The sequence below is a fragment of the Equus caballus genome, chromosome 13 (assembly GCF_041296265.1).
Source record: "Equus caballus isolate H_3958 breed thoroughbred chromosome 13, TB-T2T, whole genome shotgun sequence".
In the NCBI taxonomy this organism is placed as follows: domain Eukaryota; kingdom Metazoa; phylum Chordata; class Mammalia; order Perissodactyla; family Equidae; genus Equus; species Equus caballus.
In genome coordinates this window covers 29,787,025-29,814,734 of record NC_091696.1, presented here as the reverse complement: position 1 = coordinate 29,814,734, position 27,710 = coordinate 29,787,025, and the positions used below count along the sequence as shown (strand labels likewise).

The 27,710-nt window shown below is 53.3% G+C and overlaps 2 protein-coding genes and 2 long non-coding RNA genes across 20 annotated transcripts; 2 read left to right on the top strand and 2 right to left on the bottom strand.

Annotated features, from left to right (window-relative positions):
• Window positions 1-234: 234 nt before the first annotated feature.
• LOC138917125 (uncharacterized) lies at window positions 235-1,530 on the bottom strand. The gene is made up of 2 exons (XR_011424653.1): window positions 1,396-1,530; window positions 235-438 (listed from the first exon to the last, which is right to left on the bottom strand). It is a non-coding gene; the product is annotated as an uncharacterized lncRNA (long non-coding RNA).
• Window positions 1,168-23,683, top strand: SETD1A (SET domain containing 1A, histone lysine methyltransferase). Of its 10 annotated transcripts, none has more exons than XM_070231865.1 (19): window positions 1,168-1,890; window positions 2,639-2,803; window positions 3,027-3,122; window positions 4,900-5,170; window positions 6,395-6,516; window positions 6,748-6,977; window positions 7,257-8,106; window positions 8,263-9,048; window positions 9,567-9,743; window positions 9,870-9,957; window positions 10,696-10,853; window positions 11,008-11,095; window positions 13,229-13,513; window positions 18,845-19,897; window positions 20,321-20,493; window positions 20,576-20,686; window positions 20,854-20,973; window positions 22,648-22,785; window positions 22,865-23,683. In XM_070231865.1, the coding sequence occupies exons 2-19, from the start codon at window positions 2,654-2,656 to the stop codon at window positions 23,036-23,038; spliced, it is 5,070 nt and encodes a 1,689-aa protein (XP_070087966.1). In that variant the 5' UTR covers window positions 1,168-1,890; window positions 2,639-2,653; the 3' UTR covers window positions 23,039-23,683. The 10 variants fall into 10 exon arrangements, with proteins under 10 accessions (XP_070087966.1, XP_023511371.1, XP_023511369.1 ...); XM_023655603.2 differs by having other exon boundaries at window positions 13,175-13,513; XM_023655601.2 differs by having other exon boundaries at window positions 1,172-1,851; window positions 13,175-13,513.
• Window positions 12,704-15,123, bottom strand: LOC138917126 (uncharacterized). The gene is made up of 2 exons (XR_011424654.1): window positions 14,972-15,123; window positions 12,704-14,723 (listed from the first exon to the last, which is right to left on the bottom strand). It is a non-coding gene; the product is annotated as an uncharacterized lncRNA (long non-coding RNA).
• Window positions 23,684-23,892: 209 nt separating the features above from the next.
• Window positions 23,893-27,632, top strand: HSD3B7 (hydroxy-delta-5-steroid dehydrogenase, 3 beta- and steroid delta-isomerase 7). 8 transcript variants are annotated; one of them, XM_070231884.1, is made up of 8 exons: window positions 24,179-24,296; window positions 24,492-24,649; window positions 24,724-24,843; window positions 25,055-25,210; window positions 25,504-25,612; window positions 25,691-25,790; window positions 25,981-26,143; window positions 26,617-27,632. In XM_070231884.1, the coding sequence occupies exons 2-8, from the start codon at window positions 24,622-24,624 to the stop codon at window positions 27,030-27,032; spliced, it is 1,092 nt and encodes a 363-aa protein (XP_070087985.1). In that variant the 5' UTR covers window positions 24,179-24,296; window positions 24,492-24,621; the 3' UTR covers window positions 27,033-27,632. The 8 variants fall into 8 exon arrangements, with proteins under 8 accessions (XP_005598818.1, XP_005598819.1, XP_014585492.1 ...); XM_070231883.1 differs by having other exon boundaries at window positions 25,366-25,612; XM_005598761.4 differs by lacking the exon at window positions 24,492-24,649 and having other exon boundaries at window positions 23,893-24,296.
• The last annotated feature ends 78 nt before the right edge of the window (window positions 27,633-27,710 follow it).

Below are 27,710 nucleotides of genomic sequence, written 5' to 3'. Positions count from 1 at the left end.
AATCTACCTACTTTATTTGCCATATTTAACAACCACCTTAAGAGAAAAGTCTTTATCATTACCATTTCAGAGATAAGCAAGCTGAGGCCCAAGAAGGCTGAGGATTTTGCCCAAAGCCACACAGCTAGACAGTGAAAATGTGGACTACCTTTACTGTCACATGGGGAATCTGTTTGATTTGAGAAAAGGAGCAAATACCTTTCAACTGGGACAAGAGAAAGGAATCTGATCTCATCACCCATGCTTCCATGTAAATTTACTTTTTCAACCTTGTTTTCCTAAAAAATTTAAAGCGTTCCAAGCCTCTCTCTTCTGTTCTTATGGTGTGAGATCTTGGACAAGTCCTCCTTTTTTCTTTTCCTGTTACTTAAAATGGTGAATTTGCATGAGCCAGGCTTAAAGGGTCTTTCCTGCATTGTTCTGATGCCTACCATAGACCTGCGTGACAAGAATTAACATCCATTTTCAGAGAAAGAATCTGAAGCTTTGGGAGGTCAATGACTTGCCTAAGGTTATACAGCAAGGGACTGTATAGTAGAGGTGTTTGGAACCTAGGGCATCTTCAGCTCAGGCAGAGGAGCCTCCGGGGAATGCCATTACCCAGAGACCAGGAGACCCTGCTTCCAAGACAGAGAAAAAGTGTGCCCAGGATTAGGATGATCTCAGCCCCAGGGTCCCAGGTGTAAGCCTGGGCTGGCTGGACCGTGTAAGCATAGCGGGCTCACGGCGGAAAAGGGCGGGCACTGGGACTATAATTCCTGGAGAATGGATCAGCCCACCCTAGCTCCTGTAGGACCTAGTTTATTATCTTTTACAGGACCCGTTCAAGGGTCTTTAGGCCCCATCAAGTTTATCACAGAACTTTGGGACAGCCTCGGCTTTAATCACTAATGGTGGGCCGAATACGGGCAAAATGCAGCACCCTCTGCAGGCCTCAGTCTCTGCATCTGTCAAATGGGCATCTTCGATAGCTAGAGGCCCAAAGGAGATAACGGGAGGAAAACGCTGTCTGCATTACATGCGGCACCAGGCAAACGACCTGAGTCACCGCTGCTAGTTGTATTTTTCCACCTCCCGGGCGCCCCTCCCAGTCCACCCCGGTTTCAGTGGGTCCTACAGGAAGCGCCCCCGCGACGCTGGGCTCCGCACGCTGACCACACCCTCTGCGCGCGGCGCCTGGGCCCCGCCCGCAGAAGAATTAGCAAATTCGCCAGGCCGGCTCCTTCTCAGAATTACTCCGGCTTTCTGTACTCCGCCGAAAATTCTCATCAGACTCCGAGAGGACCTTTGGGCTGTAGCCATTTATCCCGGGTCGGAATTGGGCAGTCCTCTGAGTTGTGCTAGTAAGAAAGATCCAGAAAAAGAGGCCAACTCTGTCAACAGGGCTTGACTAACCAGGCGTTATTTTCTTGACTCCACCAAGGCGGGTAAAGGGAGGCGACAGCTGAGGCCAGGACCTGTGGCGAATCTGCAGCCTCTTAGACCTTTGGCCGCGCAAGGAAGGGGCAGGAAAGACGAGCAAAGGAGCGCGCATCCTGTCCACGGATTCGCCCCGCCCGCCTGACGAATCTGCGTCTGTTCAACGCGCCACTCAAATCTCCCCAGCTCTGGCTGGCCTCTTCCCCTCCGCTCCGCCCCCTTTCCCTCAGGGATTAGTCGCTGCTTTAGTCGCCGCCGATTCGTCAAGGACCCCAGTCCAGAGCAGCTGGATAGCCGTGGTGAAGCTTACTCTCCGGGGAATGCGGCCAATCTTCAGGCTCCCTGGGCGGCAACTCTCGAGTATAAGGCGCCAGTGGAGGCGAAGCCGCTATCCTCGGCCCCGTGGGTCTCCCGGCAGCGCCTGTGGCGAAAGTGCGAATGTAGACACTGTGCCCGCTGGGCCTCGCGCAGGTGGCGGTGGTGTTTGGTGCGCGCGCCGGGGAGGTGGTGGTGGGGGGGCGCCGCCGCCGCCACCGCTGCGGGGCTGGGTCTCGCGCTGCCGCCGCTGCCGCCACCACCGCCTCGCGCCGCTAAGGTGCCGCGCGGGGTGGGGGGAGGGGGAGCCGCTCGCCACGAGCGGGTGAGTGGGGCCGCGCCGCGCGTGCGCGGAGATGGGGGGGGCAGAACGCGCCGGGGCGGGAGGAGAGGGCAGCAGCGCGCGTTCCCCCCACCCCTTCGCCCGGATCCGGGGCCGAAGCCGGGTCTCGGGCTCGGTCTCGCGGTGTTTCCAACGCCCCGAAGAGGTGCCACCTCTTGGCCAGAGGATCGGGGCGCGGGGGCGAGAGGGGTCTGTGGGAGCGGGAGCCGGGCTTGGCCCGGGCCGCTGGCCGGTGAGGAGGCGGGAGGGGGCGGGGCCTGCCAGGGGGCGGGGGAGGGGTCTTGCGCGGAGGCCAAGTGGGGCGCGCGCTAGGGAGAGCGGGAAGGTAAGGGGGCGCGAGGTGGGCCTGGGGGCCTGTGGGGAGAGTTGGGAGGTGGAGAGAGAATGAGGTGTTGTGGTGAAAGAGGGTACTTGGGGGAAAATCTCGGGGAGCCACGGGTCATGGTGAAGTGTGGAAACTGGGGTGATGAGAGAACCTTGAGTCTGGGCTAGTCGGTGAGGGGCAACAAGGGAGTCAGGCCTAACTCCTGAACCCTCTTCTGTATTCTTCTTTCCTGACAGTGTAAATGAGCGAAGATGGATCAGGAAGGTGGGGGAGATGGGCAGAAGGCCCCCAGCTTTCAGTGGAGGAACTACAAGCTCATCGTGGATCCTGCCTTGGACCCTGCCTTGCGCAGACCTTCTCAAAAGGTGTACCGTTACGATGGAATCCACTTCAGTGTCAACGTGAGTGCCCTAGGCCTTTCCTTGCCATCTAGGGCGCTCCAGGCCCCATTCTCCTCTGTTACCTCTGTTCAGCACTTAGAAGTCCCGTATCTGTAGCCTGCCTTCTTACAAATGGGCATCCAGAGCTCAGCTGTTTGGCATATGGGTCTCCAACTGGGCTTCATAGAGCTCAGCAACAGGGTTTCACTATGGGCTATCTTTCTGTTTTTGCTTTCCTTCCTAGGACTCAAAGTATATACCAGTGGAAGACCTCCAAGACCCCCGTTGCCATGTCAGGTCCAAAAACAGAGACTTTTCCCTCCCAGTCCCTAAGTTTAAGGTATGTGTCTGCTAGCTTCCTGGTGTGGTAGCCCTTGAAGGATGTGGAAGATCTATGCTGGTAGTCTAGTCTTAACGTAGCCTAATAAAAGGGAGTTTTCCAATGAAAGGACCATAGCCAGATCTAACCACCTCTGAGGCTGTGAGACTGATTTGTTCTGGACAGGAGGTATGTTTATCTTCGGGAAAGGTTTAGGTGAGGTGTCCCAAGCAGGGGTGTTGACTTCTTGAAAGATAAACTAAAGATAGGTTTAGCTGCTATACCTATCACTATGTACTCCTAGACAGTGTGTAGCGTGACAGTGCTCCGGTGTGATACCCCAGTTTCTCAGCAATTAAGGGGAGTGAAAGGGCCAGGGATTCCATCCCTGGAGTCCTCTGTTCTTCACCCTTCATTTGGCTGTTTGATTCTCTATCTTGTTTCCTCAGAGGGTTCCCATTTCCCTGTTTAGGCAGGATAATCATCAGGCCTTGGACTGGGCCTAGAAAACTGATGGTTCTTAATTTCCTTCACTGATTCTTTATTCTTCCTTTTAAAATAATTCATTTGCAGAGTTTCTTCACTTTCTTTTCACTTTGTACACTTTCCCTGGATGACTTCGACTGTCACTGGAATGTTAATGACTTCCAAATCTCTGTTTCCAGCCAAGATCAGTCTCTTGAACTCCAGACTTGTATGCCCATTAGAGGGACAGCTCCTTCTGCAGGCCTCACAGACAGCTCAAACTCAAGAGATCTGAAACCTTATCGTTACTCCCTTAATCCTGCTCTCCATGGAAGGACATTTTCCATTTACTGATGAATGGCAATACCATCTACTCAGCTGCATAAACTGGAAACCTGGGAGTCATCCTATGATTCTCCTCTCCTTTATCTGTCACATAGTCTATCACCAGATCCTGCTGACTCTTTTTCCTAAACACATTTCCTTTATATCTTAATTTTTTTGTTTCCATTTCAGTTTCTTTAACGCAGACCCTTGTGTACATTTCACCTGATTTCCTTGCCTGTATTCTCTTCCTCTGTTTCATGCTCCACGCTGTTGACATTTGTCTTTTTGATTTTACTATTCTCTTTTTACTTTTGTTGCCAAGTCCACGTTTTTGTGCATTGACGTATGTGATTATTGATCTCCCCAAGCCTCCTGCCTTGATACTGCACACCAGGGTTCCATCCTACCATACACTTTGCAATTTTCTAGAAAATCCTAAGTTGTTTTATAGTTTCATGCCCTATGAGTCCTTGTTGATTTGGTGAACTCCTGTTTATCCAGAAAACCTGGTATAAATGACACCATCTTTATGAATTCTTCCCTGCCTCCACTCTGAACAAAAGTTTCCTTCTCTGGGTTCCCAAACACCGTGTCTACACCTCTGCTGACACTTATTGTGTCATGTTTGATTGTGTGTCTGTCTTGTTTACTTTCCTGAACCAGAATCTCTTTTTTCCCATCTTTGTATTCTTAGTGCCCAGTTCATGGCAATCATTTAGTAAAAGCTGAGCCAGTTATTTCCCTACAACTAGTTCTTTCCGTGTATGTTTATTCCTCAGTTTGTACATTTCCTGGTTCTTGCCATTCTTATGTGGTGAGAAGAATTCAGGGAAGAGAGGGGTCAAGACTGATGTATACCTTGTTGGGGGCCCCTTCCCTGTTCCCTTGCTTCTGGGTTTCCCAGTCCAACTCTCTTGACCTCATGGATTTCTCTAAAGTTTCCCAAAGGGCAGAGGAACAGTGGACAGTTTTGAGACCCCAGACTTAACTCCTGTCCTCTCCACAGCTAGATGAGTTCTATATCGGACAGATCCCATTGAAGGAAGTGACTTTTGCGAGGCTGAATGACAACGTGCGGGAGACCTTCCTGAAGGATATGTGCCGAAAGTATGGCGAGGTGGAAGAGGTAGAGATCCTCCTTCACCCCCGTACTCGCAAGCACCTGGGCCTGGCTCGCGTGCTCTTCACCAGCACTCGGGGAGCCAAGGAAACAGTCAAAAACCTCCACCTTACCTCCGTCATGGGCAACATCATCCATGCCCAGCTTGACATCAAAGGTGAGGGCTCTCTTGCCTGCTGCCCGAAGTTGGGCTCCAGCAGAGGCCATACATGTAAATGCCTGTTGGGGCCAGGCAATTGATCAGGTTCATGATTCCTCATCTGAAACTCTGGGGGGCAGGCGTGTTTCTGAAATCAGAATTTTATAGAGGGATTATGGTACATATATGGGGTGGGGGGTTTGTTTTTTGTTTTTTTCAAAGATTTTGTTTTTCCTCCTCCCCAAAGCTCCCCGGTACATAGTTGTACATATATGGTTTTTTGTGTGTTATTTCCACCAGGGTTGGAGCAGCACCCTATAGTCTAGCACATGACTATATTTGTAAGAAAACGAATGAAGGGTCACACTAGGTAGGATGAATAAAGACTGTAGTAAGTAGCCTCAATACAGGTCAAGTTTTGACACTGACTTCCCAAAAATAGTGGGTTTTGAGGTTTTCGGGTTTTGAAATTTTGAATTGAGAATTAGGGACCTTGTATAGATGAGTGAAGTAGTTTCGGCTCCTGTGTTAAGGAGCAATAGAGAGGGATGGGGACTGTGGCATACTCTAGAGTACAGTGCCATCTAAAGGAGACAGCTGTTAGTTGGCATTAGCCAATTTGCAGATGGTTATGAGGGCTAATATTGCTAAATAATCTGTTATTTTTTAAAGCCAAAAATCTAGATTTTGTGTGAAATCTCATGGTTTTTAAATGTTACATTCGCCCGCCCCACCCCCCCTGCCCAAATTTCTTTGTAAGTGATTTTGTAGGGCAAATAAAACACAACTGTGGGCTGGATTTAGCCCTCAGGCTGCCGTTTTGCAACCTTTAGTTTATAGGATGAAGAGCATGGTGGGATCTAGCATCAGACGACCTGGGTTTGAATTCTACTTCTGCCACTGACCAACTTTGTGACTTTGTGCAGGTCAATTTCCTTTAAGCCTATAAAATAGGGGTACTGATGCTCTCTCTCCTGGTGATCATCCAACATAGTAACACACGTAGAAGTGCTTTTGTAAACTGTGAAGTGTTGTATGATGTGTCATTTGTAGTAGTTATTAGGTAGATATGAGGTGGAAGGTCCCAAAGATAGATAGAAGATAGGAGAACTAAAATCCCTGAACCCAAGACTACAAGAAATTGTAGGAGACTTGAGGCCTGAGAAAGAAGTGGGAATACCATATCAGGAAGGAGTTGTTTCCTCTATCTGACTCTGTTGGTTCCCATTTTCCTCCCTCCAGGACAACAACGAATGAAGTACTATGAACTGATAGTCAATGGTTCCTACACCCCTCAGACGGTGCCCACCGGGGGCAAGGCCCTGAGTGAGAAGTTTCAGGGTTCTGGTACAGCCACTGAGACGGTGAGAAGCTTGTGGTTGCCATAGCCCTAGCCATGTGGGCATGGTGCTTGGGTGCCAGGGGCAGTCTTTGTGAGATTCTGGACTTCGCTGTTAAGTATAGGAAGAGCCAAGAAAAGACACCTAAATGCTTTCAGAAGACAGAAAACTGAGATTCTTGTTTTGGGAAAGGGCGAGTTATCAAATGATATTTGGTCTCTTTTCCTTTGTCCCTGCTCCATCCTCTCCCTCCAGACTGAATCCCGCCGTCGCTCCTCCTCTGACACGGCTGCCTACCCAGCAGGCACTGCTGTGGTCGGCACTCCTGGCAATGGTACCCCCTGCTCCCAGGACACGAGCTTCTCCAGCAGCCGACAAGACACCCCATCTTCCTTTGGCCAGTTCACCCCTCAGTCCTCCCAAGGGACCCCCTACACGTCTCGTGGCAGCACCCCTTACTCTCAGGACTCTGCCTACTCCAGCAGGTACAAATTAAACACCCTCTGGGACTCCCAGATTCTGGGAGCCGCTACTGGGAAGAAGAAACCCAGAGTCTCTCTTAAGAGGGAAGTGGGAATAATTTGTCCTGGTTTCTCTGTGGATTCAGCTGACAAATCCCTGTCCTCAGGCAACTCAGTCTCTAGCTAGGAACCCAGCAGCACTTAGATCTTCCTTTGTAGAGGGGCTTTGGGTACTGAGAACTGGGATACTAGGGTTTGGTCATACAGAGCTGAACCCACCTAACTCCTGCACTTTTTTTCCAGTGCCACTTCAACCTCCTTCAAGCCCCGGCGGTCAGAGAACAGCTACCAAGATTCCTTTTCCCGCCGCCATTTCTCTGCATCTTCAGCCCCTACGACCACCTCTGCAGCCATCTCTGCCACCACTGCAGCCACTGCCGCATCCTCCTCCTCTTCCTCCTCATTGTCCTCGTCCTCTTCATCGTCCTCATCTTCCTCATCCTCTCATTTTCGTAGTTCTGACTCAAGCTACCCAGCGTATTATGAAAGCTGGAATCGCTACCAACGCCATGCTTCCTACCCACCCCGCCGGGCAACTCGGGATGAACCCCCTGGGGCGCCTTTTGCTGAAAATACAGCTGAGCGCTTCCCACCTTCCTACACCTCCTACTTGCCCCCTGAGCCCAGCCGGCCCGCTGACCAGGACTACCGGCCTCCTGCCTCAGAGGCTCCACCTCCGGAGCCTCCAGAACCTGGTGGAGGCGGGGGTGGTGGGGGCCCCAGCCCTGAGAGAGAAGAAGCTCGGACCTCCCCTCGCCCAGCCTCACCGGCCCGTTCTGGCTCCCCAGCCCCAGAGACCACCAATGAGAGTGTGCCCTTCGCTCAGCACAGCAGCCTGGATTCCCGCATTGAGATGTTGTTGAAGGAGCAGCGCTCCAAGTTTTCTTTCCTGGCCTCTGACACAGAGGAAGAGGAAGAGAACAACACCACAGGCCCTGGGGCTAGAGACACAGGGAGCGAGGTGCCGTCTGGATCAGGTCATGGGCCCTGCACGCCCCCACCAGCCCCAGCCAATTTTGAGGATGTGGCACCTACAGGGAGTGGGGAACCATTGTCTACCCGGGAGTCTCCTAAGGCCAACGGACAGAACCAGGTGAGGCTGGGGTGAGCCGGTGGAGGTGCCTGGGATCTGGGAGGCAGAATTGGGCCTGGGGGAAAGGGATGGAAACTAGACAAGAGAACAGAGATTTGAGGAAAAGCCCAGGGAACAGGCAGAAGCTTTCTGTGACCCTCCTCTGCACCCCTACAGGCTTCTCCATGCTCTTCTGGAGAGGACATGGAGATCTCCGACGATGACAGGGGCGGCTCACCCCCTCTGGCCCCAACACCACCCCAGCAGCCTCCCCCCCCTCCCCCTCCTCCTCCTCCCCCGCCTCCCTACCTGGCTTCCCTTCCCCTTGGTTATCCTCCCCACCAGCCTGCCTACCTCCTCCCACCCCGACCTGATGGGCCACCACCCCCCGAGTACCCCCCGCCTCCTCCACCCCCCCCCCACATCTATGACTTTGTGAACTCTCTAGAGCTCATGGATCGACTTGGGGCTCAGTGGGGAGGGATGCCCATGTCCTTCCAGATGCAGACCCAGATGTTAACTCGGCTCCACCAGCTGAGGCAGGGCAAGGGATTGACTGCTGCCTCGGCTGGTCCCCCTGGTGGGGCCTTTGGGGAGGCCTTCCTCCCATTCCCGCCCCCTCAAGAGGCAGCCTATGGTTTACCCTATGCTCTGTACACACAAGGGCAAGAAGGCCGAGGGGCATACTCCCGAGAGGCCTACCACCTGCCTTTGCCCATGGCAGCCGAGCCCCTGCCCTCCTCCTCAGTCTTGGGAGAAGAGGCCCGGCTGCCTCCCAGAGATGAAGCAGAGCTGGTAGAGGGCAAGGCCCTACCATCAGCAGGCACTGTGGGCCGTGTGCTGGCCACCCTAGTCCAGGAGATGAAGAGCATCATGCAGCGAGACCTCAACCGCAAGATGGTGGAGAATGTGGCCTTTGGAGCCTTTGACCAGTGGTGGGAAAGCAAGGAAGAGAAGGCCAAGGTGAGGGCTAGTACCGGGGACTGGGGAGATCTGGGGCTCCATTGGAGGAAATAGATCTGATTTTTCCAGGCTGCATGGCTCAATATAGAGAAGAGAGATGATCGAGGCAAGTGGAGAGAGAGACTGTAGGAGAGAGAGACATAGTGGGACAGAGTAGTTGGGGTCACACAGAACAGTAGAAAAGTACGAGCCTGAGAGTCAGAAGAGTTTTGTCCTGGCTCTCCTGCTTACTTGCAGTGGAAGAGGCCCTTAAATGTCTCTGGGCTTCAGTCTTCAGCGTCTCTGTTTGTAGAGTGGGAATAATAGTAGATGCTTCATAAAGTTAATGGACTAAATGAGCAGACTTTTGAGAAAATGCCGGTACAGGGGCTGGCGCAAGGGAGGTGTGACAGAGATGTGCATCAAATGGAGGAGTGAGTAGATGCATTTCTGTATTTCTGGGGCCTGGGAGTAGTCCTCAGGCAGGAGGCAGGCGGGAGCACCCAGGTTCTGGGGCTGAGTCCCCCTACTGCCTGCAGCCATTCCAGAATGCAGCCAAACAGCAAGCCAAGGAGGAGGATAAAGAGAAGACAAAGCTCAAAGAGCCAGGCCTGCTGTCCCTCGTAGACTGGGCCAAGAGTGGGGGCACCACGGGCATCGAGGCCTTCGCCTTTGGGTCAGGGCTGCGAGGGGCCCTACGACTGCCATCTTTCAAGGTACTGAGAACTGTGGTCTTGCCTAGTAGGGTGGGGGCAGGGGCCCCCCCCTTCCTTGGGGTGGGGGTGGTTGGGAACGATGAGTGTTTGAGATCTAAATGGGCTCTGTCTCTTCCCATCCCCCAGGTAAAGCGAAAAGAGCCTTCGGAAATTTCAGAGGCCAGTGAGGAAAAGAGGCCCCGGCCTTCCACTCCAGCCGAGGAAGATGAAGATGGTGAGTGAGAGGTCAGGTGGAAGGAGAAAGGAGAAGGACTGCTTATATTCTAGTAGGAAAGCAGGAGGCACAGATGATGAAGGGGTGAAGGTGTCCTAAGGGCAAGGAGACAAGTGGAAATTTGGGTACAGAGTTAAAATAAAGCAGTTCTGAGAGATGTGAGAAGCTTCAGATAGGGTTATTCCTAGATTTTAGTTGTGCATCTTATTCTGGTGTGCTGATGTAAGTTTTCTGTATTTCAGTTTTTCCCTTGTAAAATATAATAACTTGAACATCTGGAATCACAAAATTTCGAGGTTAAACCCAAGTTTACCATTTAATACTTAAGCTCTCCTATGACCTCCATACCAGTTTTTCTAAGTCTAAGCTATTGGTTGACAGCTTACGTGGCTGGGAAACTTCCTTACTGAGTCTGATCTGCTGCTCTGGAGACCCATTGGCTTTAGTCCTATTTTCTTGGGCCAGGCATACAAGTCAGCTCCCTCTTCCACCTGACCCAGAAAAGGATGAAAGATAAAATGGGTGTGATGTATTTAAAACTGTATAAAGTGTTAGTAGCTCTGAGGTTTTTGTGTTTCTCTGCTGAACTTCAACTTCTTGTCTATAAAATGAGGTCTGTCTTGTGGGACTGTCAGAAGATCGGCAACGGTGTGTGTAAAGCTCCTTTCACAGGGGAGGGGAATGGTAACTGTTACTGTTGATGGTAAATTGCCCTAACTACCACTCACCTGGGCCTAGACCCTGAGCGAGAGAAGGAGGCTGGAGAGCCAGGACGTCCGGGGACCAAGCCCCCAAAGCGAGACGAAGAGCGAGGCAAGACCCAGGGCAAGCACCACAAGTCCTTTGCTCTGGACAGTGAGGGGGAGGAGGCATCCCAGGAGTCCTCCTCAGAGAAGGTGAGGGGCCAAGGCACCCGGTCCCTGCCAAGAGCCTACTTCTGAGTTCCTCTCCCTATAACCAACTTCTCTCTGGCTTGGAGCCCAGGTAGCTGTGCCTCCTGGAGAACCACTTGTCCTTTCTTGTTAGTTCCCATTTGTCCCTTTCCTTAAGGATGAAGAGGACGATGAGGAAGATGAGGAGGATGAAGAGCATGAGGAAGCTATGGATACCACAAAGAAGGAGACAGAGGCATCTGATGGTAAGCACAGACAGAGCACAGTAGAATTCTGGCTTGGGGAATAAGGGATTCAGCCACCTGTCTAGCCATTTCCTGAGCCCACATAATCCTCCTGCTGGCCACCTTTGTCTTCCCCCAAAGCAATTGTCTTTTAGCCCCATCCTTTGGAACCTTTGGCCCATTGTAAACAAGAACCCCAATACCCAGAATGCTCCCTCCTGCTTACCTCTGCTAGTGAAACACGGCTCCCCCTGAAGACAACCCAGCAGAGCTTATTTCTTTTCCCAAGCCCTCGAGATAAGGGGTCTGCATTCTCCTGCTGCCCCTTGATGCTACCAGACTGAGCCTTTCCCCCTTTCAGTGCTGTTCTTCCTTTAAGGCCCAGCCACTGAGTCATGCCTCCTTCTTGCCCTCCCTGCATTAGCCATCACCAGACACGATTCTCTTCTTCAGTTGAACACCTGTTTGTTCTTCCACGTTCACTGAGGCTTAGGTACATGATTCAGTCTTTCTTTTCATTCATTTGTTTAGAAATTCATATATTGAGCCCCTGCTCTGTGCTAGGCACTGTTCCAGGTACTGGGGACATTTCAGTGACCAAGACAGATGTGAGTCCCGCTTTTGCGGAGCTTGTGATCAGTGGGAGAGGAGGAGGAGGCTAAACAAACAAGTGAACAAATAACAGCACTTCAGACAGAGATTTGTGCTTTGTGGAAGATCCACTAGGTTATGGGGATAGAGAGTGGCAGGGCGGAGGAGCTGGGGAGGAGTGATTGCTTGAAGGAGTGCCTCTGAGAGGTGCATTGCAGCAGAGGCCAGAATGGGGAGAATGGTGATCTGAGAGCCTCTCTTTTCAGTAAAACAGAGGGCAAGGTCATCTGCTAAGAATGATAAGGTATATGGGGCCGGCCTGGTGGCACAGAGGTTAAGTGCGCACGTTCCGCTGCGACGGCTCGGGGTTCAGGTCCCGGGTGCAGACATGGCACCGCTTGGCATGCCATGCTGTGGTAGGCGTCCCACCTACAAAGTAGAGGAAGATGGGCACAGATGTTAGCTCAGGGCCAGTCTTCCTCAGCAAGAAGAGGAGGATTGGCAGCAGATGTTAGCTCAGGGCTTATCTTCCTCAAAAAAAAAGAACGATGAGGTATTGACCGCTGCCCTGATCCACTTGGTCACCAATTCCTGTCAGTGTCACTGCCTCAGTGTTTCTCAAGTTTGTTACCTCCTTTGTTCCCGCTCTCCTGCCTTTTTCACTTGGAGTCTGCAGCAGCTTTGACTGATCTCCCTGTCTCTGTTTCCCTCCTTCCCCCTCTGTTTGAATCCATTTTCCAGCCTGCTTATGGAATTTTCTTCCTAAAGTGCGCACCTGACCCCATTACTTCTCTCCATAAAGTCTTTTTCTGGCTCCCCATTTTCCACAAGGTGACTTGTCAGCTTGACACTCTAGGCCGTTTATAATCTAGCTCCAGCTTATCTGTTCAGCTCCATCTCATGATTCTCCAGACCCCTCCATGGCTACCACACCTTCTATTCTAATTTGCCCAATTATGTTCCTCAAAGACTACAGCATTCTTAATTTCTTAGTGCCCTTTCAGTGTGTTACCATCTCCCAGAGGCATAGAGCATGTAACATGTTGTAAATTTATTTTGCCTGGGAGTGTTTAGAGTCTGTTTCCCAGGCAGGGTCCGTAAGACCCGCTGTGGGCAAAGCTTCCGTAGTTAGGGCAGGCTGCTTGCCGGTCTCCTAGTGCGCCATCTTCCCTTCCCTTTGACGTCCCCGCTTAGCTCCCTGTGTGCTTGGTGGACTCCTGCTTGTCCTTCTTGACTTCAACATCTCCTTCACAGGGTTGCCTTCCCTGGCTGAATCCTCCAGGCAGAAGCTAGGGCTTCCCTTTGCTGTGCTCCCACAGCCCTTCATGCTGAGGTTTATCACACCGTGAACAAATTGTGTGCTTATCCAACTCCTTGAGGGTAGGACTTCCAGCGCTTAGCACAGCACCTAACATATCCATAGTAGTGAGTCAGTCAGTGAATGAACCCACAGCTGGACTAAGTGAGGGGTCTTCCCACCTCGCCTGATTGCCCCTTCTGGATTTCCAGGCGAGGATGGGGAAAGCGATTCGTCCTCCAAATGTTCTCTGTATGCTGACTCAGATGGTGAAAATGATAGCACATCGGACTCCGAGAGCAGCAGCTCGTCCAGCTCCTCAACTTCCTCATCTTCCTCATCTTCCTCCTCCTCGTCGTCGTCATCATCTGAGTCCTCCTCTGAAGAAGAGGAAGAGGAGCAGCCAGCAACGATACCCTCAGCATCACCGCCCCCCAGAGAAGCCCCTGCACCCCTGCTAGCACCTGTGGAGGAGCCTGAGCCAGAGAGGGTTGCAGGCTCACCAGTCACGCCTCTCCCCGAACAGGAGAAGTCTCCAGTGAGACCTGCAGGTAGGTGCTGCAGAGCTGTCGATTTGATCTTTGGGGATGTGTGTGTCTGTCTCCGAGAACATTGGGGTCAGCATTTATTAATTGTGTACAAGTGTGTGACTTTGTTGGAAAACATACTTCCCAAGTAAGTTAAGGCAAGAAAATTCCCAACTTAACAATTTCCTCCTCCTAATTTTTCTTAAGCCCACAGGTGATTAAATGGATAGATAGGTAGGAAACAACCATTAACAACATTAACTCAGAAGTTAGTTCTATCTTTGCTTTCCTTTGTGGATTTGTATGTTGAGTTGTTTTATAGCACATGTCTGTTTGTTCAGGCAATAGATATTTATTTATTGAGTAATTACAGTAGTGCAAGGAAGACGGTGGTACGCACAGTTCTCACCGTCATGAAGCTTATGGTCTAAAAGGAGAGACAGTTTAGTTAAGTAATAAATACGTGAGGAAATCTGTGATTATAAGCTGTGGTAAGCACCTTGAAAGAAAAATACAGGGTATTCTGAGAACCTGAGCACATCTGTGGGGAGGTCTTCCCTGCTGAAACATTGCTGGGCCGAAATTGAGCCAAAGAAGACAGGAGCATGTGCAAAGGTCCCAAGGCAGAGGAAACAGCATGTTGGAAGACATAACAGAAAGCTGACCTTCTGGAGAGTTGAGTGTGAGGGGGAGGGCTAGGGTGGCTGACACTGAAGAGGTGAGCAAGGGCTGGGCCATGCAAAATGAGTAGGCCATGTTAGGAATTTGGTCTTTTATCTTGAGGGCAGTGGAATGCCATCAGAGGAATGACTTGATCATATTTGTGTTTTGAAAAGATGCAGTGCAGAGAAAACTTGGAGAGGGGCCAGAGTTTATGCAGGGAGATCAAGAGTTTATGCAGTGAGTAAGGCAAGCAGTGGTGTAACTTGGGCTAGGATGTTCCTGTGATGGAATTAATAACTCAGTTTTCAAGATATGTTTCAGAGATACATTTGGCTTTTCCAGAGATCTCTTCTGAACCTTATTGAGAATTTATAGTCTGAGGTAGGCAGTGACTTCCTGAGGACCTTCTAGCACTGTTGCACTCTGTTCTGGTCTAGACCCCATGAGAGGAGTCGAGGCTCTCGTTTAATCCTAAGACGCTTCTCCCAGCCTCTGTTGAGTCCATCAGTAGCAAAAGAGCCAGTGGGGTCGCAAGTCAGAGGGCATAAATTGTAGTGTTCTTTCATTCTCACTAGAGCAGAAAGGAGTAGGACATGGTCAGATTTGCATTTAAGAAAGATCATTCTGGCAGGAGGGGGGTGGGATTTGGAAGAGGTAGGGAAGGAGGCAAGGTGACTCATGAGAAGGTTTGAAGGGATGCAGGTAAGCAAAGGGCATGGATCAGAGCTGGGGTGGTTACACTGAGGTGCGGGGAGTAGAAGTGGGGGTGAGGATTTGAGAGAAGTTTAGAAGCTAGAACTGCTTGGTTGAACTACTTACCAGGAAAGGAAACTCAAGGAAGAGAACCAGAATTAGGATGTAGCTCATGCGTTTAGTTGGGGTTGAGTTTGAGATGCCTCTGGGACTTCCAGGTAGAAATATTCAACAGGCAGTTGGATCAATAGATCTGAAGCTCTGCAAAGAACAGTAGGCTGGAAACGAGGTAGATACCTGAGATTAGTGAAAGTATGGATGTGAATCTACTTGTATACCCTAGGAGGATGGATCAAGTGTGAGAAGAGGGCCAGAGCCTTACAGTTTTGTGAGAGCTAGCTAGGCAAAGGGGAGCCAGAAGAGGCTGAAAAGGAGTGATCATAGGGGTTGGAGGAAACCAGGGAGCTCAGGTTTTCCAAAGGAGGGAGTGTTCTATACCAGCAGGCCGCAAGAGAGGTTGTGAGATAGGAAACGGGTCTGTTGGATTTGGCAGTTAGGAGGTCACTGGTGACCTTATCGATTTCAGTAGAGTGGATCAGACTAAAGTCAAGTTATGGAACGTTAGGGAGTGAGGGCAGGTGACAAAGACAGCCAGTTTTATGGAAGGGGTGGGCTACTCATGCTGTGAAAGAAAAGAGAGAGTTGAGGGATTGTAAATAATAATATTAGTTAACATTTATTGAGTACTTCCTGTATCCCAGGCTCTAAGCCTGGCACATTGCAAATTCATTTTCTTAGTCAGTCCTTACAGTATCCCTCTTACTCTCATTTTACAGATGAGGAATTTGAGGCTTAGTGAGATGCTTAAGCTTCCCCAGCTGGGATTGGAGAGATAGCAAGAAAATAATGCAGTCTGGACTCTAGATTTGATATAAATCTCTCCATCAATGGAGGGCAAGGGGATGTGGGGTGGTGGGCGGCGGGGGGGGCGGCGAGTTTCATGCCCAAAGGCCTCCTTTTTCAAACTCTGCAGTAGGAAGGAAGGACATTTTCTGAACGAGAGGGATTGGGTGGAGTAGGAGCCTTGGAAAGTGAGGAGAACAGGGAGTGAGGATGAAAGCTGCCCAGGCTTGCCAGCAACTCAGAAACCTGGCTGAGGCTGGGGGTTGGGGGTGAAGGAGCAGAGAAGGTAGGTGGTTGGATAGGTTCAGGGTTGAGAGTCTACAGGGTAGAGGTGGTAGAAGGATGTGGAAAGTACTGTGAAAAGAGAGTACAAAGTGAGGGCCCCTATGGTCTGGGCATAATGAAGAAGTTAATTTAGGGGAAGGGTGATGGGCTGAAGGGAGTTAGAAGGATGGGAAATTGAAAAGGTGCAGTGGGATGAACTGAAAGGACCTGGGGAACCGTGGTCAGAGTGTAAGGGATCAGAGTGTAAGGGCCCAAGGTGGAGCCATTCTAGGGGGTGACAGGGTCAAGTATATGGCTGGTGGAGGATAGCTGAGGATAAGTGAAGGAAGTCATTGGAGATGTGAGAACAGGTGGGATATCAGAGTCCCCTAGGTTGCTGGCAGGGGTGGGAGAGGAGAGGAACATTAAAGCAGGTCCCTTGGGTTTCAGAGAATGATGGGGAAATCCAAGTTACCGAGGATGCATCTGGCTAGAGGGCTGTGTGGCCTGATGGCAGCAGCCTGGGAGAGGGCTTGTCTGGCGGAACCCGAAGACAGGGACCAGGAACGGGGGCCTGGCTGCATTTAGGACTGCCTTTCTTCTGTCTTCCACTCTGGGGCGTTGCATTCTTCTCTCTTTCCTCAAATGGGTTTCGTCTGCTTCTCCGTTCCAACAGGATTTCTGCCTCTACAGATAGACCCACTCCTATCTTAGATCCTTATTCTCAGGGAAGTTTCTGGTTGGGCTGGCTTGGGCAGGTAGCCGTCAGTTAATGATGGCTCGGGGGAGGGAGCAGACAGAAACAGTGATTTCTGGGAGTTGTATCGACTGGCAGGTACCTCAAGTCTCCCTAAATGAAAAGTGTGGCCGGGTTTCCTTCAGGACAGGGAGCGAAAGGGAAATATGTATGAAGAAGCTGAACCAGGAGGGGAATTTATTCTCTAGAGTCAGGTTTCCAGAGGGCACAGTGGGCTAGGTTGGGAGAATGGGTCAGAGGGGGAGGCTGTCCCAAAATAATGGAGAGGGGAGGAGGTGAGAGGACTCAGAAACTGGAGGGTCTGGGACTAGCACCTGGGGCCTTGCTAGCTTCAGAGTGTGGTTTACTGCTGACTGGGGCTCCAGATGGAATCCAGAGCCTTAGGAGACAGCAGGCTGAGGCCCTGACTCAGGATGCCAGATTGGGGAGCGTCTGTTAAGGCAGTGGACACAGTTGATCACTGCCTGTTTGAACCAGGTCTGATGCTGGCTGCCCTTTAGCTCTGTGAGTGGTAGAGCCAGATAAGAAACCACTGAGCCCCAATGCAGGACGTCCAGAGCAGCGTAGGGCAGTAGATGAGAGCACGAGCTCAAACCAGGCTGCCTGGGGTGCGGATTTTTGTTCTGTCATTTGCCAGCTGTGTGACCTTGGGCAGGTTATTAACCTCTCTCTGCCTCAAGTTCCTTATCTGTAAGATGGCGTTAATTATAGTTCCCACCTCAGGGTTGTTTTGAGAATCAAATGAGTAGTTAATATATGTAAAACGCTTGGATTGGTGCTTGGCACAAAATATTAGCTATTAATTGGCTGCAGCCAACCTGAAGCCTGGCAATCGAGAACCACCAGCCTTCTGGTCCTGAGAGGAAGATATTACCAATGTCCATGGAAGTCAGGGAAGCCTTCACAAAGGAGGTAGCATTGATCTGGGTCTAAAAGCTGCTTGTGAGCTTTCCCCATGGGCCTGGGAAGAAAGGTATTCCAAACAAAGGGACCTGTGTGAGCAAAGGGCCAGGGGCCTGAAAGGCCATGCCTCTCTGGGTGACTAAAACCTAGGATGAGAGGGTGAGGCCATGGACTGGCCTCACGGGGATTATCTGGTGGGTCAGGTGTGCAGAACAGGGTCTGTCCCACGGAAAGGGCTCTGCATGTCTTGAGCAGTGTTCAGACCCCTGCACTCAACAGCATACTTGGGAGTCCCACAGAGGGAGGATGTGCTCACTGTCCTTCCTGTGGGGAGTAACCTGGCGGGAGAGAGCATCGCCTGCTTGAAGACAGTATATCCCCTCCCCAACCCACCCCTCATCCTTTGGGCCTCAGCTTCACCCTCAGCTTCTTTAGGGGAGAGTTCCTGGCCCCTCCCCACTTGGGCACATCCCCAGTGTTGTTTGGCAGGCAGTGGAGAGGAAGGCAAATTTTATAAAATATTTAAATACAAAGATTCTTTGATTATATTTTTTTACCTCAATAAACAGAGAAATTGATTATAGTTGAAATAATGGACACTTTAATTCGAATCTGGTTAATTGCGTCCTGATTATAATATGCAGCTGGCAAAAACTGTCTTGGTCTATGCGCCTGGTTGTTGGATGTAGTTCTGTCACTGCTAGTCTTGGTAAAAAGGCGAGTCCAGGAGTTTGTTTCCTTTGAGCCCCCACCCCCACCCTTCACAGTGTAGGCTGTACATTTGTTTCTTGTAACTGTCTCCTCTGGACTGTAATCTCTCTGTGGGCTTTGAAAGTGTCTGCTCAGTGTGTTTTCCCCACATCTGACATAGTTGCTCAGTCAGTGTTTGTTGAATGGATGAATGAGCAGGTGCAAAATCCTGTCCTGTCAAGGGAGCCCATAGTGCTGAGAACATTGCAGGTGTGAGAGGCAGGCAGTGTGTTCCCTGAGTGAGCAGCGCAAGAGTGTCTGTTGGAAGCTGAGGAGAGTGTGAGTGCAGACTGTTGAAAGGCGGCTGGGCTGTGGACTCCCCAGTGAGGCTGGCCTGTCTCCTGCCCACAATGAATCTCAGTCTGATAATGTCAGGCCAAGAAGCTGACCCTCTCCCTTTCCCTGTGTGCTTCCTTGCTCAGGTTCCACTGAGGAACCACCTCCCAGTGTGCCCCAGCCTCCCCCGGAGCCACCAGCTGGGCCCCCAGCCCCAACTCCCCGCCCTGATGATCGCCCCTCCTCCCCCATCCCCCTCCTGCCCCCACCCAAGAAACGCCGGAAAACTGTCTCCTTCTCTGCTGTGGAGGAGGTGCCAGCCCCAGAGCCTCCCCCAGTTGCCCCGCCCCAGGTCAAGTCTCCTGGCCCCATCTCCCGCAAAGTCCCCCGGGGCGTGGAGCGGACCATTCGCAACCTGCCCCTGGACCACGCATCTCTGGTCAAGAGTTGGCCCGAGGAGGTGTCCCGAGGAGGTCGGAGTCGGGCTGGAGGCCGAGGCCGCTCCACCGAGGAAGAAGAGGCTGAGCCAGGGACAGAAGTGGACTTGGCAGTGCTGGCCGACCTGGCCCTGACCCCAGCCCGACATGGGCTGGCTGCCCTGCCTACTGGTGATGACTCGGAGGCCACAGAGACATCGGACGAGGCAGACCGCCCGGTCCCCCTGCTCAGCCACATTCTCCTGGAACACAACTACGCCCTCGCCGTCAAGCCCCCACCCCTCACGCCAGCCCCTCGGCCCTTGGAGCCAGTTCCTGCCCCTGCAGCCCTCTTCAGCTCCCCAGCGGACGAGGTCCTGGAGGCCCCTGAGGTGGTAGTGGCTGAGGCGGAGGAGCCAAAGTCGCAGCAGCAGCAGCAGAAGCAGCAAGAGGAGGGGGAAGATGGGGAGGAGGAGGAAGAGGAGGAATCAGAGTCATCTGAGAGCAGCAGCAGCAGCAGCAGTGATGGTGAGGGGGCTGTCCGGCGGCGCAGCCTCCGCTCCCACACGCGGCGCAGGAGGCCACCCCCGCCACCCCCACCCCCACCGCCCCCTAGCTTCGAGCCCCGCAGTGAGTTTGAGCAGATGACCATCCTGTATGACATTTGGAACTCGGGCCTGGACTTGGAGGACATGAGCTACCTGCGGCTCACATACGAGCGGCTGCTGCAGCAGACAAGCGGGGCTGACTGGCTTAATGACACCCACTGGGTCCATCACACCAATATCCTGAGCCCTGAGGCTGGCCTTCTCAGGATAGGAAGACAGGCCCAGGGGGTGGGAGTGGACTTATCTGGGGTCACCCAGCCGGGCATTGTCCTCCTCAGATCACTCCTGGTGTCTGCATTTATCTCCCTCCCCATCCAGTTCTCTCTGCCGTGTTCAGCCTGGGTATTTCTCCTCTGGCTACCAAGCAACTCTGTTCTCTCTGCCTCATGCCTCTTTTCTGCCTCCCAAACTTTTTCTGGCAGAAAAGGTGGGGTCTAAGACTTACATCTCTCTGTCTTTTTGTCCTCACAATGAGTATGCTCAGGACCTCCTGCTGTAAGGTCAGTTGCCCTTTCCTTGGACTGGGGAGGACAGAGGGGAGTGGGGTCCCAGGGGTCTGTCCAGTGAGGAACCCCTTCTCTTCCTTAACACCCTGCACTCACCAACCTGAGCACTCCAAAACGTAAGCGGCGGCCCCAGGATGGGCCCCGTGAGCACCAGACGGGCTCAGCCCGCAGCGAAGGCTATTACCCCATCAGCAAGAAGGAAAAGGACAGGTACCTGGATGTGTGCCCTGTCTCGGCCCGGCAGCTGGAAGGAGCAGACACTCAGGTGAGGCTCTGCCCTCATATCTGGCGTACTCTTCCCATTCTTTCTCCTGTCACTTCCTTCCTCCCTGTCCTGCTTCTCACAGGGGACTAACCGTGTGCTTTCGGAGCGCCGGTCTGAGCAGCGGCGGCTGCTGAGCGCCATCGGCACCTCAGCCATCATGGACAGCGATCTGCTAAAGCTAAACCAGCTCAAGGTGAGGAGCTGGGCCTTGAGGAAGAGAGAGGCTCACTGGGAACGCAGCATCATGGAGTCCCCTGGGGGTGGAGGTGGTGGAGAGTGGCCCAAAATACCCTCCTGCCCTGGAAGTAAGGAGCTAGCTTTCAGGAGGGGTCCAGCAGCAGTCTGCCTTCTGCCCTCTAGTTCCGGAAGAAGAAGCTCCGATTTGGCCGGAGCCGAATCCATGAGTGGGGTCTTTTTGCCATGGAACCCATCGCAGCTGACGAGATGGTCATCGAATATGTGGGTCAGAACATCCGCCAGGTGAGAGGCTTCATATCCAGCCCCAGCCCCCGATCTGATGCAGCATGGGAAGCTCACAGGAGGAGAAGTATCTGACCCTCTGGATGAAACCCCACATACATACCTTCCTGGCTCCACAACTCAGCCAGTGAAACCTGCCTCTTTTTTTTTCTTCCTTCCTTTTACAACTAGTAATGGGTACAAGTAAACTAGATGTTAATGATCCAGCAAGAAAAAAGACTAGTATTCTATCTCCCTTTAAGGACGTCACAGTTTAGTGGGGAAGACAATCATTGAACAAGTAACTGCAATAAAGGATGGCGTTTGGTTGACGCGAAAGGGGAAGTTTGGGAAGGCAGGGGAGGCGGGAACACAGTGGTGTTTAAACCAGGAGCTGAAAGATGAAACTGAACTCCCAGGCTCAGGTGAGGGGAAGGGCGCTCCCAGCTGTGCGACAGCATGCACAAAGGCCTTGGAGGCAGGATGTTATGATGGCAAGGAGGTCAGTATGGCTAGTTGGAAAAACGAGGGCCCGTGGCAGCAACTGGCTGGAGGGGCAGGTGAAGGCCAGACTCCACGGAGCTTAGAAGCCACACTAATAAGTTTGGACTGATGATGAGAGAGGAGAGTCATTGCGAGGCTCTGAGCAGGAGAGAATTTGGAAGGTAGTAGCCTCCTTCTGACTGCAGCGTGGAGAGAGAACTGGAGGCTGAGACCAGCGGTGGGGGATGTTACAGAGATCCCAGCTGGACGCAGGGTGGCCTGGAAGAGGCTGTTGCAGCCAGCGTAACAGAGGAATCTTTAGGCCCAAAGTAGCTGGCAGGACTAGGCAACAGGTTGGATCTGGAGAGTGAGGGCAAGAGGGGGATGGGAAGCCATTTCTCAGAGTGCTGCCTTTAGCAGCTAGGAGTAGGTAGGGCTGCCAGTGAGATGGGGAGCGAGGAGGAGGAGCGGGCGGTGGTTAAGATGAGTTCCACTCAGGACATGTGAAGTTGCAGGGCCCGGGGGACAGCTAGGGAATGATGCCCAACAGCTCCACTGAGGTGGCTTTTGGCTGGAGATGGAAGTTTGGGAGGAGTCCCCATCACTTAGCTGGCAGTTGAAGCCCTGGAAAAGAGTGAGATCACCCAAGGAGAGAGTACAGGGGACTTACTGTCCCATTTGCTGGGAAATAAGTTACTCTTTTTCACGCAAGAATGAGGGCCCTAATGTGGATGCCAGCAGCAGCCAGTCTGTGTCTGATTTGGAGAGAGGGTCGTGGGAGAAGAGATGAATAGGGTTCAGTCCATGAAGTGGCCACTGTCATCTTGGGAACTGCCCCAGCCCCATAGCAGTCTGGGGGCCCCACTGTGGACCAGACAGACACTTCAGAAGGAGCCAGTGGCTGCTGCTCCTGCCCAGTGACCAGTGCAGTCTTCCCTGAGATCCTCTTTGGATGACTTAGAATGGCAGCCAAAGGTTTAGGGTGGGTGGCCCTAAGAGGGAGGGCTCCTGGAAACAAAGTCAGGGGAGTCAGTGTCTTGCGTTAGTGGGAGCCAGAGGGAGAGCCACAGGTCCAGAATAGGTCAGTGTGGCCCCCAGGGTGGTAGCTGGGAGACTGTCCAGATCCCCCATCATGGAGACTGGTGGGGTCAGGCCTGGTCCGGCAGGAACCTGAGAAGGCTGCTCCCTGACCGTGGCACTCCACCCTACCAGATGGTGGCTGACATGCGGGAGAAGCGCTATGTGCAGGAGGGCATTGGCAGCAGCTACCTATTCCGGGTGGACCACGACACCATCATCGATGCTACCAAGTGTGGCAACCTGGCGAGGTTCATCAACCACTGCTGCACGGTGCGCCAAGGGCCAGGCTGGGGGCGGTGCAGGGGTCCGAGGGAGTGGCCTCTGCTCACACTACCCTCCCTTCCTGCAGCCCAACTGTTACGCCAAGGTGATCACCATCGAGTCCCAGAAGAAGATTGTGATTTACTCCAAGCAGCCCATCGGTGTGGATGAGGAGATCACCTATGACTACAAGTTCCCACTAGAGGACAACAAGATCCCATGTCTGTGCGGCACCGAGAGCTGCCGAGGCTCCCTCAACTGAGGTGGGGCAGTTGCCCACACCCCTATTTATTCCCCTTGGTGCCCTGAGCTCCCAGCCCCCCAGCCTTAGTGGGCTCTGCAGGGCCCACAAGCCCCCATCTCCAAATGTGGGGTTGGAGACCATGAGCCTGGCAAGGGAGCCTCAGTTCCTTGAGGTGTCTTCTGCCTCCCTGTCACCCCTGCCCACCCACACCCCAATTTTTTTTTCTTTGCGGAGAAGAAGCTGTAAATGTTTTGTAGCTGCCAGCAGCTGTTTCCTGTGGAAACCTGGGGTGCCGGCTTGTACAGATCCTGTTCTTGGGGGGCTACAAAGCCCTCTTGCTTTGTGTTAATGGGGACTTCCCCTTTGTGCCCTGCGTGTACCCCTCCCCAGTTTAGGGGTCTCTTGGGGCAGTGGCCATGTTCTCCCCCTGGGGGGGGCCCTGTGCTCCCAGTCCTGGGGACTCCGTGCCTGGAACCCTGCCTCATCTTCTGTTTCTGCCAGCCCCTGTGGGTCACCCTTCCACCCTGGTGTCTGGGAGCTCCAGCTCAGCCAGGCCTGGACAGTGGGGGGCAGGCCCTTCTGTTGGGCTGGATTGTACATATGTTAATAGAGCAAACCCAACGCCACATTTTTATAATTGTGATTAAACTTTATTGTACAAAAGTGCTTGGTCAGTATCTTTGGGGAAGAGTAGGGTGGGATGGGGGTTGAGGACAACGGGGAAGAGAGGGGGAAATGGGTGGCCTGGAGTTTGTGATCTGTAGAGGGGCAAGAGTGCACACCTGCAGACTCAGCCACCGTTGCTCTGGGCCACCTGATAAGTTGGAACAGCCATCCAGAAATGCCTCTACAAGGCCAGCCAGATCTGGGCCAAGGTCAGGTCTCCCTGCCTTTCCCAGCTGCCGCTAGGCTTCTGGCCTCCTGGGGAATCCAGGAAGAGGGAAGGACTGATGTCATGTAGTGGGAGTGAGGTCACCCTGTCTGCTCCATCCTGTGAGCTGAAACCTCTCAGCACCCACCCAGCAGGTTCTGGCTTCCCCAAGTTCTCCCTGTAACCAGATGCCCGTGGAGGAAAGAGTAGCCACCAGGGGGCGCCTGTGGCAAGAGTGTGGTGGACCAAGGGGTGGAGGCTGGGCAGGTCTCTGTTCCTGGAATGGGCCAGGAGGGAGGAGGAGCAGGCGGAAGGGGAGGGTGTGTTTCTGGCCGGCTCGCCCAGGCCGACGAGAAGACAGCCCCTCCGGTGGCCAGTCTGGGCGCCCTGTGACCGTGGCTGCAGGTAAGCAGAGGTGATGCCAGGGCCCGGGGGTCCCTTCCAGTCCCAGTCCTGCCTACTCTCCTCTACCCTTCCTCCCCAATTCCCTGCCTCCCACCCTCCATTTTGTCTCAGAACCTCTCCCCATTCACCGCAGGCCCTAAGCCCTTCTACGCACCAAGCCCTCGCCCTTCTTATCTCAGTAACTGCAATTGGCAGGGTCAGAGGGCAGGGAGCCTGACTACTGCACCCACAGCTGCAGCCTCCAGGAACAGCCCTGGCCCCTGGGTCACTGCTCCAGTCCCTAGGCCAGAGGCCCCTTCTAGGAGTAAAAAGGAGGCCTCTGGTGATGGGGCAGGTGGCGGCAGGCAACCCAGGTGAGCCAGGGTCTCTCCTCAGCTGGGCATGGCAGACTCTGCACGGGCCCAGAAGCTGGTGTACCTGGTCACAGGTGGCTGTGGCTTCCTGGGGGAGCATGTGGTGAGAATGCTGCTGCAGCGGGAACCCCGGCTCTGTGAGCTGCGGATCTTTGACCTGCACCTGGGTCCCTGGCTGGACGAGTTGAAGACAGGTGATGGTGGTGGGGAGGAAATGGGGGGAGGGTGTGGACTCCCTTCTCTGTGGTGGAAAAGATGATGCCTGTTTACAGTCTCCAGTGCACATGGATGGGATGAGTGAGTCACTCTGGGAACATGTGGCTCCCAAGGGTGTAGGCTGAACCCAGTAGCTGGCCGATGGCCCCAACTCTGACATTGCTTCTGGCTGCTCCAACCCCCTACCAGGGCCCGTGCGGGTGACTGCCATCCAGGGGGATGTGACCCAGGCCCACGAGGTGGCAGCGGCTGTGGCTGGAACCCACGTGGTCATCCACACGGCTGGGCTGGTGGACGTGTTTGGGAAGGCCAGTCCTGAGACCATCCATGAGGTCAACGTGCAGGGTGAGGTGCTCCCCACCAGCTCTAATAATGCACTTAACAGTCCCTGGCACATGGCCTGATCTTGGGTATTTGTCCCCCAACCCCTCTTTGACCTTGACCTCTGTGATTCTCCTGTGACAACCTGTCCTGTGGACACCCTGCCCCTGTAATGGCAGGCTGGCCCTCAGTGACCTGCTGTGGTTCTCCCTGGACCTGGGGAAGGAAGCACATGCCGTCATCCACATTTGGGATGGGGAGGAGAAAGAAGCTTCAGCTAGGACACTCCCCACCCCCTCACCTCCTGCCTTCCCCAGGCACACAGAACGTGATTGAGGCTTGTGTGCAGACTGGAACACAGTTCCTGGTCTACACAAGCAGCATGGAAGTTGTGGGGCCCAACGTCAAAGGCCACCCCTTCTACAGGTGAGCTGAGGTTCCCCCCAATACTTTAAGAGCTCTATCTCCCTTCAGCATTAAGAATCTTCCCTCTCCCCCCACCAGGGGCAATGAGGACACCCCATATGAAGCAGTACACAGACACCCCTATCCTTGCAGCAAGGCCCTAGCTGAACGGCTGGTTCTGGAAGCCAATGGAAGGAAGGTGAGACTGGAGAAGATGAGACCTAGAGATGGGGGTGGGGAAGGCTGCCAGTTAGAGGCAGAGCCAGGGCCAGCTGGGCTTCTTTGCATCCTGCCTGGGCACTTCTTTTCTATCTCCAGCTTTAGGAGGCCAAGACAGAGGGTGAGCCACTGAGTCCTAGGTCTTAGCAGTGCCTGCCTTTTGCTCCCAGGTCCGCGGGGGGCTGCCTCTGGTAACATGTGCCCTGCGTCCCACTGGCATCTACGGTGAAGGCCACCAGATCATGAGGGACTTCTACCACCAGGGCCTGCGCCTGGGGGGTCGGCTCTTTCGGGCCATCCCAGCCTCTGTGGAGCATGGCCGGGTCTATGTGGGTGAGGCCTGTGCTAGGCGGGGGGAGGCTAAGAATTTGGGGGAGGAGGGCATGAACTCTGGCTAGAAAAGGATGGTCTATACATGGGCCGGGATAGACTATGATACATGGGCACTGTCTGCACAAGCCACAGAGGAAACAGCATCTATGCAAGTTGGGAAGGCTGACATAAAAACATGTCATAGGCTGAGGAGAGGAGTGGAGTTATGAGAGCAACATTTCCCCAGGAGAGGAGAGGGGCAGCATCTACACTGAACCAAAAGAAGAAGGAATAGCATCCATACAGGCTGGCCCAGGGAGTGGCTACAGGCGCCAGGGAGAAAGCAGCCTTTACTAGGGCTGTAGTTATATCAGCAGCATCTACATGGGCCCAAAGAGGGAGTGGTTTGTACGTGGGCTGGCCCAGGAGAAAGCAGCATCTACATGGCTGCAAGGGCACTCAGGGGTGTGTCCATCCCCTCCCTTGACTGGCAGGCAACGTGGCCTGGATGCATGTGCTGGTGGCCCGGGAGCTGGAGCAGCGAGCGGCACTAATGGGTGGCCAGGTGTACTTCTGCTATGACAAATCACCTTATAAGAGCTACGAGGACTTCAACATGGAGTTCCTGCGCCCCTGTGGACTGCGGCTGGTGGGCACCCGCCCGCTGTTGCCCTACTGGCTGCTGGTGTTTCTGGCTGCCCTCAATGCCCTGCTGCAGTGGCTGCTGCGGCCGCTGCTGCTCTATGCGCCCCTGCTCAACCCCTACACACTGGCTGTGGCCAACACCACCTTCACCGTCAGCACCAACAAGGCTCAGCGCCATTTTGGCTATGAGCCCCTGTTCTCATGGGAGGACAGCCGGACCCGCACCATTCGCTGGGTGCAGGGCGTGGAGAGCTCATCCCAGTGACGGTGGAGCTGGGACCTAGAAGCCCAGCATGGCACATCCTTCTGGGTCCAGAGCCCTCAAACCCTGGATGGGAGGAAAGGGTCTGGTGCCAGACTGGCTCTTCTGGAGCTTTCCACAGTTTAATTCCATGGGCCGTGAGTCTGTCCTGATGCCCCTAAGTTCTAGGGCAGGAGTGGCTTCACTCTCAACCCAGGCCTGACGGCTGGCTGGTGAGAGCCTGACTTCCCTGGTGTTCTCAACTGCCCATCCCATTGCTGGATTTTCCAGCAGGAAGCGGGTAGAAGTTCCACAGGCCTCATGCTGGCCTTCTGACGTCTAAGCATGATCCTCAGGCCTGGACTCAGAGTGAAGGTGCTTTCTGGCTCCTCTACCATGTTTGTCCCTTCTTGGGGGGTCATAGTCTCATTATTTTAAAACATTGATCACCTTTAGACATTTATCTTGTAATTCTCTTCAATGAAATCTGAGGAAATCCATGTATTTTCACATGTTCCCGCCCCTATACCCAAATCAGTTCCTGCAATATTGTTACATCTCTGCCTGAGGATGCCCCAGCAATGTTGTACCTGGCCAAGCCCTGGATTAAAACTCCTTATCCAAGCCTGTGTCCATCCACCTCTCCAGCTCCCCAGCCCACCTCCCACCATGTGTCTCCCCCTCCCGACGGCGCCTGGCCCA

Coding starts and splice junctions, on each gene's coding strand:
- SETD1A (XM_023655603.2), top strand. CDS start 2,654: ATGGATCAGGAAGGTGGGGGAGATGGGCAGAAGGCCCCCAGCTTTCAG. Junction 10,854..11,007: donor AGGAGTCCTCCTCAGAGAAG/GTGAGGGGCCAA, acceptor CCTTTCCTTAAG/GATGAAGAGGACGATGAGGA. Junction 20,687..20,853: donor TAAAGCTAAACCAGCTCAAG/GTGAGGAGCTGG, acceptor TCTGCCCTCTAG/TTCCGGAAGAAGAAGCTCCG.
- HSD3B7 (XM_014730005.3), top strand. CDS start 24,080: ATGCCCGTGGAGGAAAGAGTAGCCACCAGGGGGCGCCTGTGGCAAGAG. Junction 24,844..25,054: donor GCTGGACGAGTTGAAGACAG/GTGATGGTGGTG, acceptor ACCCCCTACCAG/GGCCCGTGCGGGTGACTGCC. Junction 25,211..25,365: donor CCATGAGGTCAACGTGCAGG/GTGAGGTGCTCC, acceptor CTGTAATGGCAG/GCTGGCCCTCAGTGACCTGC.